Source organism: Pituophis catenifer, unplaced genomic scaffold (genome assembly GCF_029215685.1).
Source record: "Pituophis catenifer annectens isolate HBS135680 unplaced genomic scaffold, rPitCat1.0.hap2 SCAF_1, whole genome shotgun sequence".
NCBI classification, from domain to species: domain Eukaryota; kingdom Metazoa; phylum Chordata; class Lepidosauria; order Squamata; family Colubridae; genus Pituophis; species Pituophis catenifer.
In genome coordinates, this window is record NW_027256881.1 from 204160352 (window position 1) to 204175637 (window position 15286).

Here is a 15286-nt window from a genome sequence, read left to right on the forward strand (position 1 = left end):
CAAAGATGATATTATTCTACAAAGTATGCTACCATTATAGTAATATTGTATTAAAATTAGACTTCATTGCTTACATAGAAAACGTGTAATGGTTGGCTTTGGTAGAATCTGCTGATTTACAGCATCGTCCAATTTTAAACAAAATTTCTGCATTTCTCCTTAGCAGGCATTTTATTTTTATTTTTCTGTTTTAACTCCACATAAAAAGAATGTTTGTGTTTGTTTGTTTCAGGTATCCTAATCTTGAAGCTTTTGCTATAGATGTCAGGCTTGTGTTTGACAACTGTGAAACATTTAATGAAGATGATTCTGACATTGGTCGGGCTGGCCACAACATGAGAAAACATTTTGAAAAAAAATGGACAGAGATTTTCAAAGTGAGCTGAAGTGATCACAGTCCAACATGTTTTCTTTTCATAAATGAGGACAAATAAGACCAGCAATGTGAAGTGTATTTACATTAAAGTACAAGGCACATGCATAACTAATGACTGTTTTATTTTTCCTTAAGGGATCACGGGGAGTAGTACTAATTCTTAAGGTTTCACTCCTTCAGTAACCATGGCCCTTGGTTCTTGGTTTGTGTGTTTTATCAAACTATTTTAGGTAGAACAGGGAAGCACACCCAAAGAATTTAAATGTAAGGGGTGTCATAGTGCAATAGCAATTTAAAATATATCAAAACGCACTGAATATTCAACCACCAGAGCTCTAGTTGGGGAAAAAAGTTGTATTTCCCCTTTCAATAAATATCTATTTTTCATTTTTTTTTACTTTGTAGTTTATTTTTAGTAAACGTATTTAATTTTATGAATTATTTATGATTAAATAGCATCCAGACTCTTCGTTTTCTGTGAAAAGGAAGAATTAAAAAAATAAAATAAAATTGCTTTAAATGTTGAAAATACAACAAGGAATGTTTTAAAATTTAAAAAAAACAAAACAAAACAAAGCCAAGTAAAACTGTTTACACTGATGTGCTGTAAAAAGCACGAAAAATTAAACTTTACTGTAGAGTTACAAGTACATTTATATATATATGTTGCTGCATCACTTGTGTAGTTAAATTGTATTTCAAAACAGTGAAGAAAAAAAATGAAACATATGTATATACTGTTCATTATTGTTTATATTAAGTCTTGTTTTAAATATGTATGATGTGTACATATTGTTTGCAGACATTGTTTATGCCTTAGAAAGGACTGTAGCATTTTATTTTAGTTTTAAGGTAATTACAGCTATATGGCTTGTACAGTAAGTATCCTCTACCAACACTGTGGAGTCTCCTTAATCTTTGTAGTGCCTGCCTTTAAAACAGGGTGTAGGGGATATTAGTTTTCCATTTTTCTATTTTGTTATATAATTTCAAGCCACCAGGGCCTCAAATTTGAGTATAATCATTTGTATCCATGTGGAATAAAAATGTGACAATTTCTTACGCACACAGTATTTTTTCATAAAAACATTTCCCTCCATTTGCCTTGCCACAGAAACAACAAAAAAGAAAAAAAAAAGAAAAAAATTTGTAACCACTGTGTTTTATCTACTGTGTGTTGTGGTGGCCTGTTGGAGGCAGATAGATCAGACTTTTTTTTGTACCTATGTAAGAGTACTTGAAGTTTCATTTAAAACAAAATGTTGTGGAAAAGGTAGCATTCTTTTTTTTTTTAGGAGTGTTATTTTTCACTAGTATGTGTGGCACGGATACAATAAAAGACTGTTTTGCAAACCAGTTTTTTCTCAGTTATTTTAATTCTATGTTGTTCAAACACATTTTTAGAAAGCTAACATTATTAGCAACATGATTGTTTCCTTGAAATTATGAATGGAAAATGTACTATATAAAATATTTGAGGACAAAACTCATCTTTCGAGGAACAAAACACTCTGGAACATACTGGAAGTTTATCTTTCTGAATAAACCAGAATATCTTGGTCTTTCCTGGAACATTCAATCCTCAGCATGCTGCCTTTTGCACACTATTGTTTCTGTAAAAGATAGGAGGAGGAGAATTAGAGCCACAGCTTATGACCAGATTGCTTTGGATATACTTCAGTCCGGTGTTAAACTAAAATCTATTATTTCTGAAATGTCAGCTTTATAGCTGTCTGGAATTATGAAAGCTATGAAAACTACCTGAAGCTGCGTGAATATCATGATAAAATTACCACAAACAGTCCTTGTGTTTAATAATAATATATGGTCTATTATACCCAATGCTTTCCCAACTCCTTTTTTCTACCCAGGATAATAGACGTTTCCTGAAATCATCATTGGTACAATAGGAGGGAAATTGTCTACAGCAGTTCTAGCCTGGCATTGTTGATCTCTTATGCCTGGTAGGAGAACCATAGGGTTTTAGATTCGGAAGGCTCAGGCCCACTAGTACTGTTCCTAAAACTTGTCTTGTTTTAGGAAGACGACCAATACTGATGCCTCACATCTATGGAGAACACCAACACTAGATCTTAACATCTATTTGACAACCTCAGAAAGTTAACATTGTGCTTTGAATGTGTTAACACATTGAATGTGTTTACATTCAAACTCAACATACCTTTATATTTACTTTTATATTTACTTGATTTATACTTTGTCTTTCTGGTTTGGCAAACACTCAAGATGACGAACAAAATTGGAAAAAAAAAATTTTGTGTGAGTGAGAGAGAATGAGCAAAGGGACAACTTCCCCAAAAATACATTTCATAACCTGCAAATCACCTAGGAGGTCTTATCCCATGTGACAGTGGGACCTCTGTCAGTTTGAGTGTCTGGAAAGGGATCTCTTCCATACAGTGGCTAAGCCAGGCATGTTCAAAGCAGGAAAAGTGGTCCTCAACACTTCAGAATTTAAAAGGTCGGTATCAATACCATAAATGGCAACCAATTCAGATCTTTTCAGTACTGGCTGATTTTCCAACCAATTGGAAAATATAGACACTTTAAAGAGGAAGATTTCCTAAGAGTTTGTGAGATTTTTTTTGGTAGTATTTTGATAAACTTGGCCATTTTGTACCCAAACTGGATATAGTCTTCTGGTCTCCACTGTTATAATTGCATTCACTCAAAATGCAGATCACGTTTGTCTACTTAGTAGTAAAACTCATGGCATAGTATTTCAGGGCTGTGGTACTAATATCAAAGAATTTGACTTTGCAAGGACAAGTTTTTATAGTTGTACCTCTGCACCTCAGTTTTGAGGGAAACTGCAATACTTGATGTCAACAAGACACTGCACAAACTAGGGGTGCTGTGAAAAATATTACTGAGACTCTAAGGGCATTGTAAACAAAGTTTGGAAATCTAGTATTTACCATTAAGACTAAGATCTCTTTGATACACAGCATTTACATAGGAATGTATTTCCTTTCTGCTTCTGGATTGTTAATACTTTTTTTTTGACACTAGACTAGTGAAAATCTCAGATGTGGAGCATTTGGACTGCATTATTTCTGGGCTGTACCACATAGTACATATGACTTAAGAATTAAGTGATTACTAAAGCCATTTTGGTACAGTGGTTAAAGATACAAGGCTACAAACAGGCAGGTGGTTGGTTCTCGCCCTCCCTTATGTATGTATGATGCCAGCTGAGTGATTTTGAGCTGGTCACTCCCTTACAGTCCTAGGAAAGAGGCAAGAGCAAAGTTAGTCTAGATAGTCACCAGGATTCAAGACTGATTGAAATGTGCATGAATGCACACATAAGCACAAGCACATACATTTGCTTTGGAGATAATTGTCTTCAGAGATGCCAATGCTATTTGGCAAATTTTGAGAGCTCAAACTAGAGTACAGACATAGCAAGCTGGCCAGTTTTAGAATGCCTAATGTGTGTCAGACAAGAAACGAATATTTTCTTTACAGTCACTGACCAGAATTGCAAACAAAAACTCACAAATTTAAATTTAAAATTAAAGTTGAAACAAAAGATAAAATATTATAATTGATGGTAGGTTCATCAAGGGATAATCAAATTCTGCCTTATTTTACAGGAATTTTGTTTTATAGACAAAATTTAGCTTTGTTCAAGGACACTGAGTCATACCAATCTGATAACAAATGCACATAAATAAAGATAAGAATTTCCTGGGTATTTTACTAGGTAAGGCGTTATAAGGCAGGTCCTTGAGTTCTTCTAGAGCGCTGATAGTTAACCTTTTGGATTCGGCATATCAAAAATTCAGAAAATGCCTTGATTAGCATGTCACACACTCAACCCCTCCCCCAAACAAAAAGGAAATAATTCTTTATAGTAACACAATTTCAGAGACATTTTTGTGGGTCAAGGATGCATATGTTTTTCTTTGAATCTTTCAAGAAGATTCTAAGAATTGGAGAGTTTGGTTAAGGGAAATGATCCAAATGACTTGTTAATATTTGCAATTGGTTGACAGTATATTTTTTAATATAAACATCTGAATTAAACTTTTTTTCCCAATAAAGGACTTTTAAGAAATTTGTTCAACTCTGTTGGAGTTGTTTGTATAATTTTCCTGGTCTTTCTTCTTTAATGACAGTTACATTGTTAATGCTTATATGTACATGTGTATGTGTATTCAATTTTTATATTAATATACTTGTCTGAGCATTGACAAAGCCTAAATTTCAGTGGCCACACTAAGACCTGCCTCCATGTACCTAAAAGCCTCCAACACAGCACCCTTTTCCTCAAAGCAAGTACGCCTCAGCAGAGTCTTTGTTCATTACTGCTGTGAAGGACAGTTAATTATTAACAGTGATAAAACTATTGTTGCCATGTTTTCTAAAAAGTCTTCAATTCACTGCTACTCTTGGACAATTAACATTTTAAACATCAATCAGAGTCTTTAAATATTTGGTCATTTCCTTCTAAGCATCCATGAACTGAAGCCATCAGTAAAGGAAGTCACTGCCAGGGTCCATAAACTCTCAAATGTAATTTCTTTTTTGTTTACTGAAATAGCAATAACCACATTCCAGCTGCTGCAAACATTTTGGAACCACTTCTTCGACAGTGAATAGATTTGTTATCATTGTGATTTAAGCAGAATCTGCAGAACTAGAAATATATTTAAGTGGTATCATGACATGGAGCATATGAAGTTCGTTTACAGTTCAACCCTTTACGTGTCCTTTCAGAAGAATGCCCTGCTGAGTTCAATAGCACTTATTCCAGGTAAATGGGTATAAATCTTCAAGTACACAATTGCCATAAATGACACACAAAAAAACAGAGGAAGCCTAAGAAGGAGCAGTGGCAGCATTTACTAGCCAAGGTAATATGATGCAAAGTGTGTACTAGAAAATACAATGCATATACCGGTAGCTGTGTGAGGAATCCTATTCATGTTCACAAAAATAGTAATAGATTTAATTCTATAAATATGAATACTATAGTAACATAATAAACTTAAAACTTTATTTTTGATGCCACTTACAAATTGACTTGCCATTCAGTACATTTTTAAATATACTTGTTATCCAAGGGATACTCCAATTTTGTGCAAAGCACAGAACAAATTTTCTTTACATTAACAAAACTTTTAATTCTAGTTGTCAGAAGGGATACTTACATACCAATGATGACTAGGCAAATAGCTATTGGACATTTATTGGTTTGGATCTCAACACTTATCTGTGAATATGACTGTCACTCAGACTTCCTCCACTGAAAGAAGAGATGTAGAGATTTTAATTAATTCCCTGTCTTCTATATAGACACACAGACTTGCACACACACTGCAAATTTTATACAATCAAGGGAGTGGTGGGTTTCAAAAGGTTTTACTACCGGTTCTGTGAGTGTCGCTTGGTGGGTGTAGCATGGGAAGGATACTATAAAATCTTCATTCCCTCCCCACTCCAGTGGAAGGATACTGCAAAATCCCCATTCCCTCCCCACTCCTGAAAGAAGGATATTGCAAAATCTCCATTCCCATCCCACTCCAGGGGAAGGATACTGTAAAATCTCCATTCCGTCCCCAATCCAGGGGAAGGTTACTGCAAAATTCCCATTTCCTCCAGATCAGCTGGGACTTGGGAGGCAGATAATAGATGGGGGTGGGGCCAGTCAGAATTTTTACTATTGGTTCTCCGAACTACTCAAAATTTCCACTACTGGGTCTCCAGAACTGGTCAAAACCTGCTGAAACCCACCTCTGAATCAAGGATGTGGAAGCCTTTTATCTGTTAACAGAATTCCATTGAGAGAACATTCCTAAGCAGCAGCATGAATTTGAAGCCCCTGCTATTGTTTTATTTATTTATTTATTTATTAAATTTGTTTGCCACTTATCTCCCTTTGAAATGACTCTGGGCAGCTTACAGCATTATGTGGGGAAAAATGTCCATCTGGTTCAGTTCCAAACCAGGAGAAAGGCACTGGAGACAAAATGGAGGCTGGAGGCTGATTGGAAAGAAGGTCCATTTATTGATGAACAGGACCACTAGAGTTTGTGGTTCTGGTGCAGCTGACAAAATGGTGTTGAAAATGGGTGGCTTTTATACCTTCTTTTTGGGCTTTGTATTTGAGCTTCCTGTTCATGTGCAAGAACATGTATTCTATTGACTGTTGTAGGGGTTATGTAGGGGTTCTGTCTGGCTCTATAGGGAAAGGGGGAAATGGAAATCCTAGGTGTTTGAGCTCTCACATTTAGTTGAGGTTTGCTGGGGGTGGCACAACTGAAAGGGTGTTGGGCAATTCCTATTGTGGTTGAGGGCTAATCCTATCTTTGTTCAGACCTTGTTGCAGGGAGTTTCAAAATATCCTGTCTTGAATAGATTTCTGCCTGCAGTATTTGCTTTGCCTATGAATAGAGCTATCTAGATACATGGCTTCTTTCAATATCTCTTAAGTGCTGACATCTGCTGTGGGCTACTAAGAAAAGTAGGGGTTGCTTTCTGCCTCTAAAAAACATGTTTCTCCATTTCTTCCTTTGGGGAACTATAATATTCTGCCTTTTTAAAAAAATATTTCTCAAAATATTTCATTCTTCTAGGAGGGTGGGTGGGTGCTGACTTTCTACAATTAAAAGCAATAAAATCATAAAGAATAAATATTTCTAAAGCAATAAAAATAGAATTACCATCCAAAGTAAAGTTTTGAAGCAGGAAAAACAACAAACAACACATGTGAAATTTTATTGAGTCACTTTTATATTTTAGCTGCCTTCCCCTCCCACTTCTGCAGTCATCCAATGAAGATGAATAGTCTGGGATCCAGGACAGATAAAAGGAAGCACTTCATACCACACATAGTTATACTATGGAGTTTCCTACCAGCTAATGGCCACTGATACGTACACCTTAAAATTATATCTGATTCACCACTATTGGAAACAGGATGTTTCCTTAGAATGATTTAGTACAAGGCAGCAATCATTTATCAACTTTATGGATGACCACTTGATCAAGTGACATGAAATCTAACACATCTTTATCCCATCAAATATTTAAAAATGTAAGTTCTGATTGGAACTCAGATTTGACTAAACATTTAAAATCTTTACATTCCTGATTATTCTCTGAGTGTCAATAAACTATATATAATTGGATTCAATCTCTAAAAGCTATTATTAACTACCAGAAGGCTATTTGTAGCAGCACCTTTTATTAAAATAGTAGGCAAATTACATTCTATCTACTGTATATGCTTAGAAAGAACTAGTGCATTATTATTAGCCATCACACCTGACATATGTAGATATGATTGGTAATACAACCAGCCACACACACAAAACACTTCTTGAGAATTGACTGTCTTCCTGTGCTACATCAGGAATACTTGGATCTGGCAACCCAATGGATCAGGTTAATACTTCAATTACGTGTTTATGTTGCAATCATTACAGTCTTGAAATTTAGACTGGAGACTGTTGAATGTCTGCCACTTGAAAATCTGGAAACTGAACAGTTGACCAAGTGCAGTTTCCTCCAAAATACCTTTAAGTTGCAGCGATTTTTAAAAGGGGTTTAATTCAAAGTCTGCAAAAGACCCATTAGTCTTAAATATAGGAATGTGCAGAAATGGACAGATTATCTATGGAAATTAAGGAAAGGGAAGATACCGAATACTATTTAATTTGGAATAGATGGTATTTCTGGCTGGAGAGTAAATCTAAAATGTAAGCCATATTTTGTCACGAAACCGAATTGTGAATAGAAGTTATTATAACTTAGATAAGGATGTAAGTTAAGATAGTGATAGATAGAAGTAGAATTTGTGTATGGAAGTTAATTAGGATAGATATACCGATGTAGAAAAGCTGTTACTAGTATTTTGATGTGTTTGTTTTTGTTGTGTGTTATAGTTTTTTATTTTTTGCTCTTTTCTATTTGGTTGTACTGTGTATTTTAATGTTGGAAAATTCAACAAATATATATTTTTTTAAAAAAGACCCATTAGTCTTTAATTCGGCCGCATTTATTGGACTACTACGGCTCGCAACCCTTTTTTTCCCCATTTTGTGTTAAATGCAGTTTCCGCCTGTGTCACGCCTCCGTGTACAAGTACTGTACAGGATCGGAGAAAACTGGAACGGAGGTTCCAGACTTTGTTTAGCATGGTGACGTCACGTCACCAACACGCGGCCCCCCCTCTTTATTTTGCTTCCGTGTTCTGAGGAGACGGTCACGTGAGCACAGGTTCGCCCGGTTTTTAAACTGTACAGCACTTCCATCTTTCCCCTCCGGAGAGAAGCGATGGGCGTGGCCACGTGATGTTGTTTTGCTTCTGACAGGTCGGGTGTCCTCGCGCCGCGCCGCCTTGCTCAGTTCCTCGCGGACAGAACGGGCGAATTCCCAAAGCCGTCGCGCGGCCCATAGGTGGAGGTAGGAATAAGAGTTGGATAGAGTTGAAGGGAGGGTTTCCCGCCCCCCTCCCCCCTCCCCCGTCCCCTGTCCCGGATAGGAGGGCTGAGGCGTCACTCCTGAGAGTGCCGGGGGTCGTTAGAACGAGAGCGCCCCCCGGTGGTGGGTGGTCCCCTGTTTGTCTGTCACAGCCACTCTATTCTGGGGGTCCCTCCCCTCTTCTGGAAAGAGGAAACGGGGAAGGGGGTTTCTTAGTGTTAGTCTTAAGACTTCGAAAGGGTCGGTCCTCTGCCTTGAAAATGTTCGTTTCCAAGTACGTCTCTCTCGAACATGTGAAGCAGACAGATTTAAGTGTCAGGGACTTCAGGAAGCGATTCTGACGTTGCAGGTGACTGTAAGGTTGGAGGCTGCCAGACTCTAAAGCAAAATCCAAATAGGCATTTATTTCCAGTGTGCCTGTTTAATAGGAGACCTACTACAGCACCCATATGTTCTTGGGAAAAATAAAAAAAAAAGGGCAAATCTGAAAGAGGTTTGTTTATAAGGAGAGAAAAAAAAGTTAACTGTTTATGTTTAAAAGTTTGCTTTTACAAAGGGCAATTCAAGAGCAAAACCAAGCAAGGAATTAAATTTAAAGGACGCCGTTGTAAAATAAAGAATGATGGACAGTATGCAATGTAAGCCATAAATGTATGGTTTATTATTTTGGGTTTAGCTTTTCACCTTTACTCTGATTTAAAACTAGTGACAAAGCATTTTTTTGTGAGGACTAATATTTTGGTAATTATAGATCAGCTTTCTTAGTAGAATGTTCAACGAAGTGTAACTTAATCCAGAAATTACAAATCAGCTTGATTTTTGGTTCTCTTTATTTCAGGTAACTTTATATCACCAAATGGTTAAATTAATTTGCACTTTGGCAGACCACAAAGATGATGTCAACTACTGTGCCTTCTCTTCTTCCTATTTGGCTACATGCTCCTTGGACAAAACAGTCCGTCTGTATTCGTTAAACAATTTTGGTGAGGTTCCTTACTCACCACTGAAAGGCCACACTTACGCTGTCCATTGCTGTTGCTTCTCTCCTTCGGGACATATTTTGGCCTCGTGTTCTACAGATGGCAACACAATTTTGTGGAATACTCAAGATGGGTTGAAAGTGGCAGTGTTGGAGCATCCCTGTAGAAACCCTCTAAGAATTTGTCGATTTTCCCCTGATTCTACATATTTAGTTTCAGGAGCAGCTGATGGAAGTGTAAATGTGTGGAATGTTCAGACACTAAAATTGTATCGGTGAGTATATCAAATCTGTGGCTGTTAGAAATATTTTTTTTCAGAATTACTATCTTTATTTGTATTTCATGCTTAATATAATGGGAGAAGTTGCATTCCCATTTCTACTCCAATAAGCTGTTTTTGCCTTGTGAACCAAACCTCAAGGGAGTTTTAGGCCCAATAAGTGTTGATGGTACCACTTGGGAAAGGCTGATCAGACTGTCTCATTTAGTGATAAAGTTAGGACTGCTTCTGTGAAAGTCAGGATAAACTTGGACTTCAATGGGTTGAAGAGAATTCTTGAAATTCAAGTATTGCAGGAAAGATTTTATTTCTGTTTGTTTTTTTAAAATGACATATCCTTCTGTATAGTATCATGTTTAAAACCACTTTATCAAGTATGAAACAATGCAGTTTTATATTGGCATAATTATTATTTTAGGCGTAAGATATCTCAATAAGAATGATAAATTTTCTTGTGCTGTATTCATGTGAATCAGTCAACTCACTGGACATAATGCTAAATTGTGGCTCTAGCTTAGGGGTGAAATCTACTTACCTTCCCTACCGGTTCGGAAGTGCGTGTGCCATCATCAGGTCCGATTTTTGACCTTCTGCGCATGCAGTTAAAACCAGGAATTAATGATGTCCGGGAAGGTGGGCGGAGCCTCGTGCTGCCACTGCTACTGGTTCGTTGAACCATGCGCCGCTGCCGCTACTGGTCCGGGCAGAATCAGCAGGATTTCACCACTACTCTAGCCTTCCTTTCCTTTGAGGCAACTGTGATATCCTGTTCTGAAGTTTTTGTTTCCATGAAATTAACAACTACTTGCCTATTATCTGAATCCTGGCATATTTTAGAATAAACCCATTACAAACTAAGTTAATGATTCTTGCTTACTCTAAATAATTATAATTAAGATTTAACATAGTTTAGAATTTACATTTAATATAAAATGGAGCAAAAAAAGGAGTATATGTAGTTTCCTAAATGTCAGTGAGGCTTTTTAAATATAGCCCTGGCCTTGACAAGGAATTAACAAGTCTTGATATTTTATAATTACACAAATTAAAATGTTACAGTACATTTGTAGGCAGCTTAGATATTGCTCCTTTTAGATTTATTTTTTTCCCCCAAACATGTAACAGGGTTTTAACTACCAAATTCCTTTATTCTTGCTTTTTAGATCTGGTAGTGTTAAAGATGGATCATTGGTAGCTTGTGCATTTGCTCCTAATGGACGTTTCTTTGTGACGGGATCATCCTGTGGAGATCTAACTTTCTGGGATGACAAAATGAAGTGCTTATATAATGAGAAAGCTCATGATCTTGGTGTTACCTGCTGTGACTTTTCTTCAAGGCCACATTCTGGTTAGATAATTTACTATTTAAATAAATCCTTTTTTAATATCTTGTCAGTTCCAGCCTTAACTTGTATTCTTGTCCTTAGTGTCTATAACTGATGAATATAAACTCCTTTTGAAATTTCTCTTTAATTCCATTGTAATGGATTTAAGGCCACTTTTTTTTCCTTAAGTAATATTTCTTGTCTAGTGATCTGTCTCTTTTGCAGTATGTATGACATGTAAGACTGCGATCTTAAATATATTTACTGTGGGTAAGCCCTATTGGTCACACTAGGAATTAATTCTTAGAATATGTGCAGAGGACTGTATTGTGTAAAAAGTTTATCATATTCTTGTTTCTCTTTAAAGAATTGTGCTTGAAGTAGAAGAGAATTTTGGCTGCAATTAAAATCGTGAAATTATTTATTATTTTTATATTTTTATTTGATTTAATCTCATTGTTTTATTTTATAAGTAATTCAAGGCAACAATCATATATAATGCCGCTTTGCTTTCACTGAACACACTTTAAAAGGACAATAACTTTTAATCTCTCTTCATATGAAAGATGTTGTCAAATTCAAAGCAATTAATTTTATTTTTTTTTATTTTTCCCTAATAAATGTGGTTTTAGAATTGCTAATTGGCTTCTACTTGAATATTCTATAGACAGTTCATCTAGTCTTATGATTTCAAATTACATTATCATAGGAAAATGTTAACATCCATATATCAAATTAAGTCCTTCTAAAATATATACACTGCTCAAAAAAATAAAGGGAACACAAGCAGAAGACATCCGAGATCTGAATGAATGAAATAGCCTTATTAAATACTTTGTTCGTTACATACAGTAGTTTTGTGTTCCCTTTAGTTGTTTGAGCAGTATATAATATTTTTTAAGTTATCATAGTTAAAATTGGAATGAAAGATGTCCATTTATCCTTACCTATTTGGGATTCCTTGTGTGGAATCCCAAATAGGGACACACCTAAACAGGTTTGTGAATTGAAGGAACTATATAGAATTATTATTGTTATGTTATGGAAAAACGCTTCCATTCTAGCATATTTTTATTGCTTTCATGGAACACAAAGCTGGAAAATTCAAGAACTGTTTGCTTTACAACACAAAGCAAACTAGATATTTGTTCAACTTTCAACCATTTGTTTAGCAACTGCTTGAAGTTACAGTGGCAGAGAAAAAAGTGTTTTATAATCAGTCCTCGCACTGATAATTGTCACAAATATCCCCATAGTCATGTGATCAAAATTTGGGCGCTTAGCAACTGACATGCATTTACGATGGTTACAGCATCCTGGAGTCATGTGATTGCCATTTGAAGCCTTCCCAGCTGGCTTCTGACACGCAAAATCAATGGGGGAAGCTGGATTTGCTTAATGGCCACATGATTCACTTAATAATTCGCACTCACCCTTTGGAATCAACTCCCCTTGGGGCTCCGATTGGCCCCTGACCTTCGCACTTTCCGCCGTGAACTAAAGACATGGCTGTAACTGATGGGGTTTGATTATTTTAATGAGTTTTAACATACGTTTAATTTGTATTTTAATATGTTTTTATCTGGTTTGATTTTAATTGTTGTGAGCCGCCCTGTGTCCTATAGAGATAGGGCGGCATACAAATAAAATAAAATAAAATAAAATAAATAAATAAATAAATAAATAATTGTGGTTACTCACTTAACAACTATGGTAAAAAACGGTAATAAAATCAGGCATTCCTCATTTATCAACTGCTTTGCTTAGCAACAGAAATTTTGGTCACAATTCCGGTCATAGGTCAAGGACTACCTACATTACATATAGTCCACAAGATTTTTGAGTTATGCAAGGCAAATCTCTAATTATGTTTAGTTTACTAGAAGCAGATGTTGAAAAAAATAGAAAACCTTATTTTGTTATGTTTCTCATGTATTTCTCATCCATTTCTGGATATATATCTATTTTATCAGATAAGCAAGATGCTGATTATTTCAGAATGGCATCTTCTGGTCAGGATGGCATAATTAAGATCTGGCTCATTTCATCTTCTGATTCTACAGGTATCTTGAATTTAAAAATGCTTATTCTTTAAAAAATTATTTGCCTTTCCACTGCTTGGATTTTTTAATTAGGTCTTGTTCAAACAAACCTCTAAGACACAAAAAAAGTATCTTACTGAACAAGTGAATAATTCTTTTTGATAATAGTATAAAAAGTAAAGGAAATAATTGACAGTACATTACAGTAAAGCAACATATTACAATAAAGCAATAAAAACACCAACAACACAGAGAGAAAGGTAAAGAAAGTAATCATTTTTAAGAGTGTGAAGCTTTCTCATTTATAATTATTCATTATTTTGATTGATATTAGATTGAGGGTTAAAAGTTATATTTTTCATTCATTAATATGAATATGAATTCATTAACATGCATTCATTAATAATATCCAGTGGTGTATGTCTCTGTCAGATCAAATTACCGTATTCTCTACTTTGGTTCCAAAATTGATTCTAAAGAGCTTCCAAAGCACATTTGTGGGCGGGGGATGGCAGGATGATCAGAAAAATTTGTTATGAAAGTAGAATTTTTTAAGAAAGCCTTCCATTCCATCCTATTCTCATTGCTGTCATGGAATACAGAACTAGAAAATTAAAGAGCAGCCAGATTTACAACACAAAATGCAACCTAGATACTGCATTGTGCAGTATATTTTACTTTGTATTCAAAGGTGACAGGGTTGCAATTTGATTAAGAATATTTTCATTAAATATTTGTTCACCTTTCAATGTTTAGGATTTGACCTGAGATGTAGATGTACTTTAAGTGGACATACTGCCCCCGTTCTGGCTTGTGCTTTTTCCTACAATGGGCAAGTTTTAGTTACTGGGTAAGAATCTTTGTTTAATTTATATGTTTTACTTCTGTGGTTGGTTTGCTCAGAAACCCATTTCTGTGTTTATAAAGATAGACCTTTATTTAGCTTATTTCTAAATTGATAAGTGCTGTGATGCTATTGACAATACTGAGCATGACATTATATCCATCTTAGCTCATGAATCATTTTAAGGAGAAGACAGTGTTGAGCATTTGTAATGAACTCAAAATCATTATAGACCAATCTCCCAAATTTAAAAATGTAAGGAAAATATATTTGCAAGTTTTGTACCTATCATCAAACTTTCTGTGTGAATTAAAAGAAAAATGTGTGGATGGCATGCTTCCATTAAATACATTTTCAAAACATAAGTTTTTGCAACAGAAAGTAAATATAAACAATTATACATTTAATTTGCAATATCAAAAAAAATGTTCCTACTCAAATGTTAATTGCTTTTGCAGAAAGGTTTATTCTACATTAATATAGTGTATTTCAAGGTTATGGAGCAAGGCAGCTCTAATACTACTTTCGTTCAACCAAGCAGTGGATCAAAACTACAGGTAGTCCTTGAGTTACGACTGAGCCTAGATTTATGGTCATAAGTCATGCCAGTTATTAAGCGGGTCACTACATGTGTCTGATTTTGCACCCTTTTTTGCAGCAGTCATTAAGTGAGTCACCACAACTAAATGAATACAGCGGCCATTAAGTGAATCCATTGTCTTCATTAGGCAGTTTTCCTGAAGAAAATGCTGGTTTGGGGGTGGGGGACACATTGTAAATTGCACCCAAAATGTAATCACTATGGAGGCTGTTGGAATTTGGGGTTGTAAGTAGGGGTCCATCATAACTTCAAATGGTCACTAAGCGACTGGTCATAAGTCGATGACTACCTGTACACAGAATACAAATCAAAGCCAACAAGCAAAATCATTTAAGAAGTATATATTACTCCTTCTAGTAGAGATAACTATCAAATTCTTAATTA

The 15286-nt window shown here is 35.5% G+C and overlaps 2 protein-coding genes across 5 annotated transcripts in view; both read left to right on the plus strand.

Annotated features, from left to right (window-relative positions):
- BAZ2B (bromodomain adjacent to zinc finger domain 2B) overlaps nt 1–1018 on the plus strand; it is a 165720-nt gene extending 164702 nt beyond the window's left edge. Inside the window, exon 37 of the mRNA XM_070940289.1 lies at nt 233–1018. Within this exon, the coding sequence (XP_070796390.1) occupies nt 233–386 (154 nt within the window). The 3' untranslated portion in view covers nt 387–1018. The remainder of the gene's footprint in view (nt 1–232) is intronic.
- A 7707-nt stretch (nt 1019–8725) lies between these two features.
- The window catches only part of WDSUB1 (WD repeat, sterile alpha motif and U-box domain containing 1), a 36289-nt gene continuing 29728 nt past the window's right edge, over nt 8726–15286 (plus strand). For 3 of the 4 annotated variants that reach the window (XM_070940892.1, XM_070940721.1, XM_070940805.1), the window contains exons 1-5: nt 8726–8812; nt 9669–10084; nt 11254–11438; nt 13389–13478; nt 14214–14307. In XM_070940892.1, coding sequence (XP_070796993.1) covers nt 9687–10084; nt 11254–11438; nt 13389–13478; nt 14214–14307 — 767 coding nt within the window. In that variant the 5' untranslated portion in view covers nt 8726–8812; nt 9669–9686. Of the gene's footprint in view, nt 8813–9035; nt 9180–9668; nt 10085–11253; nt 11439–13388; nt 13479–14213; nt 14308–15286 lie in introns of those variants that run through there. The other variant, XM_070940977.1, reaches the window with a different exon arrangement.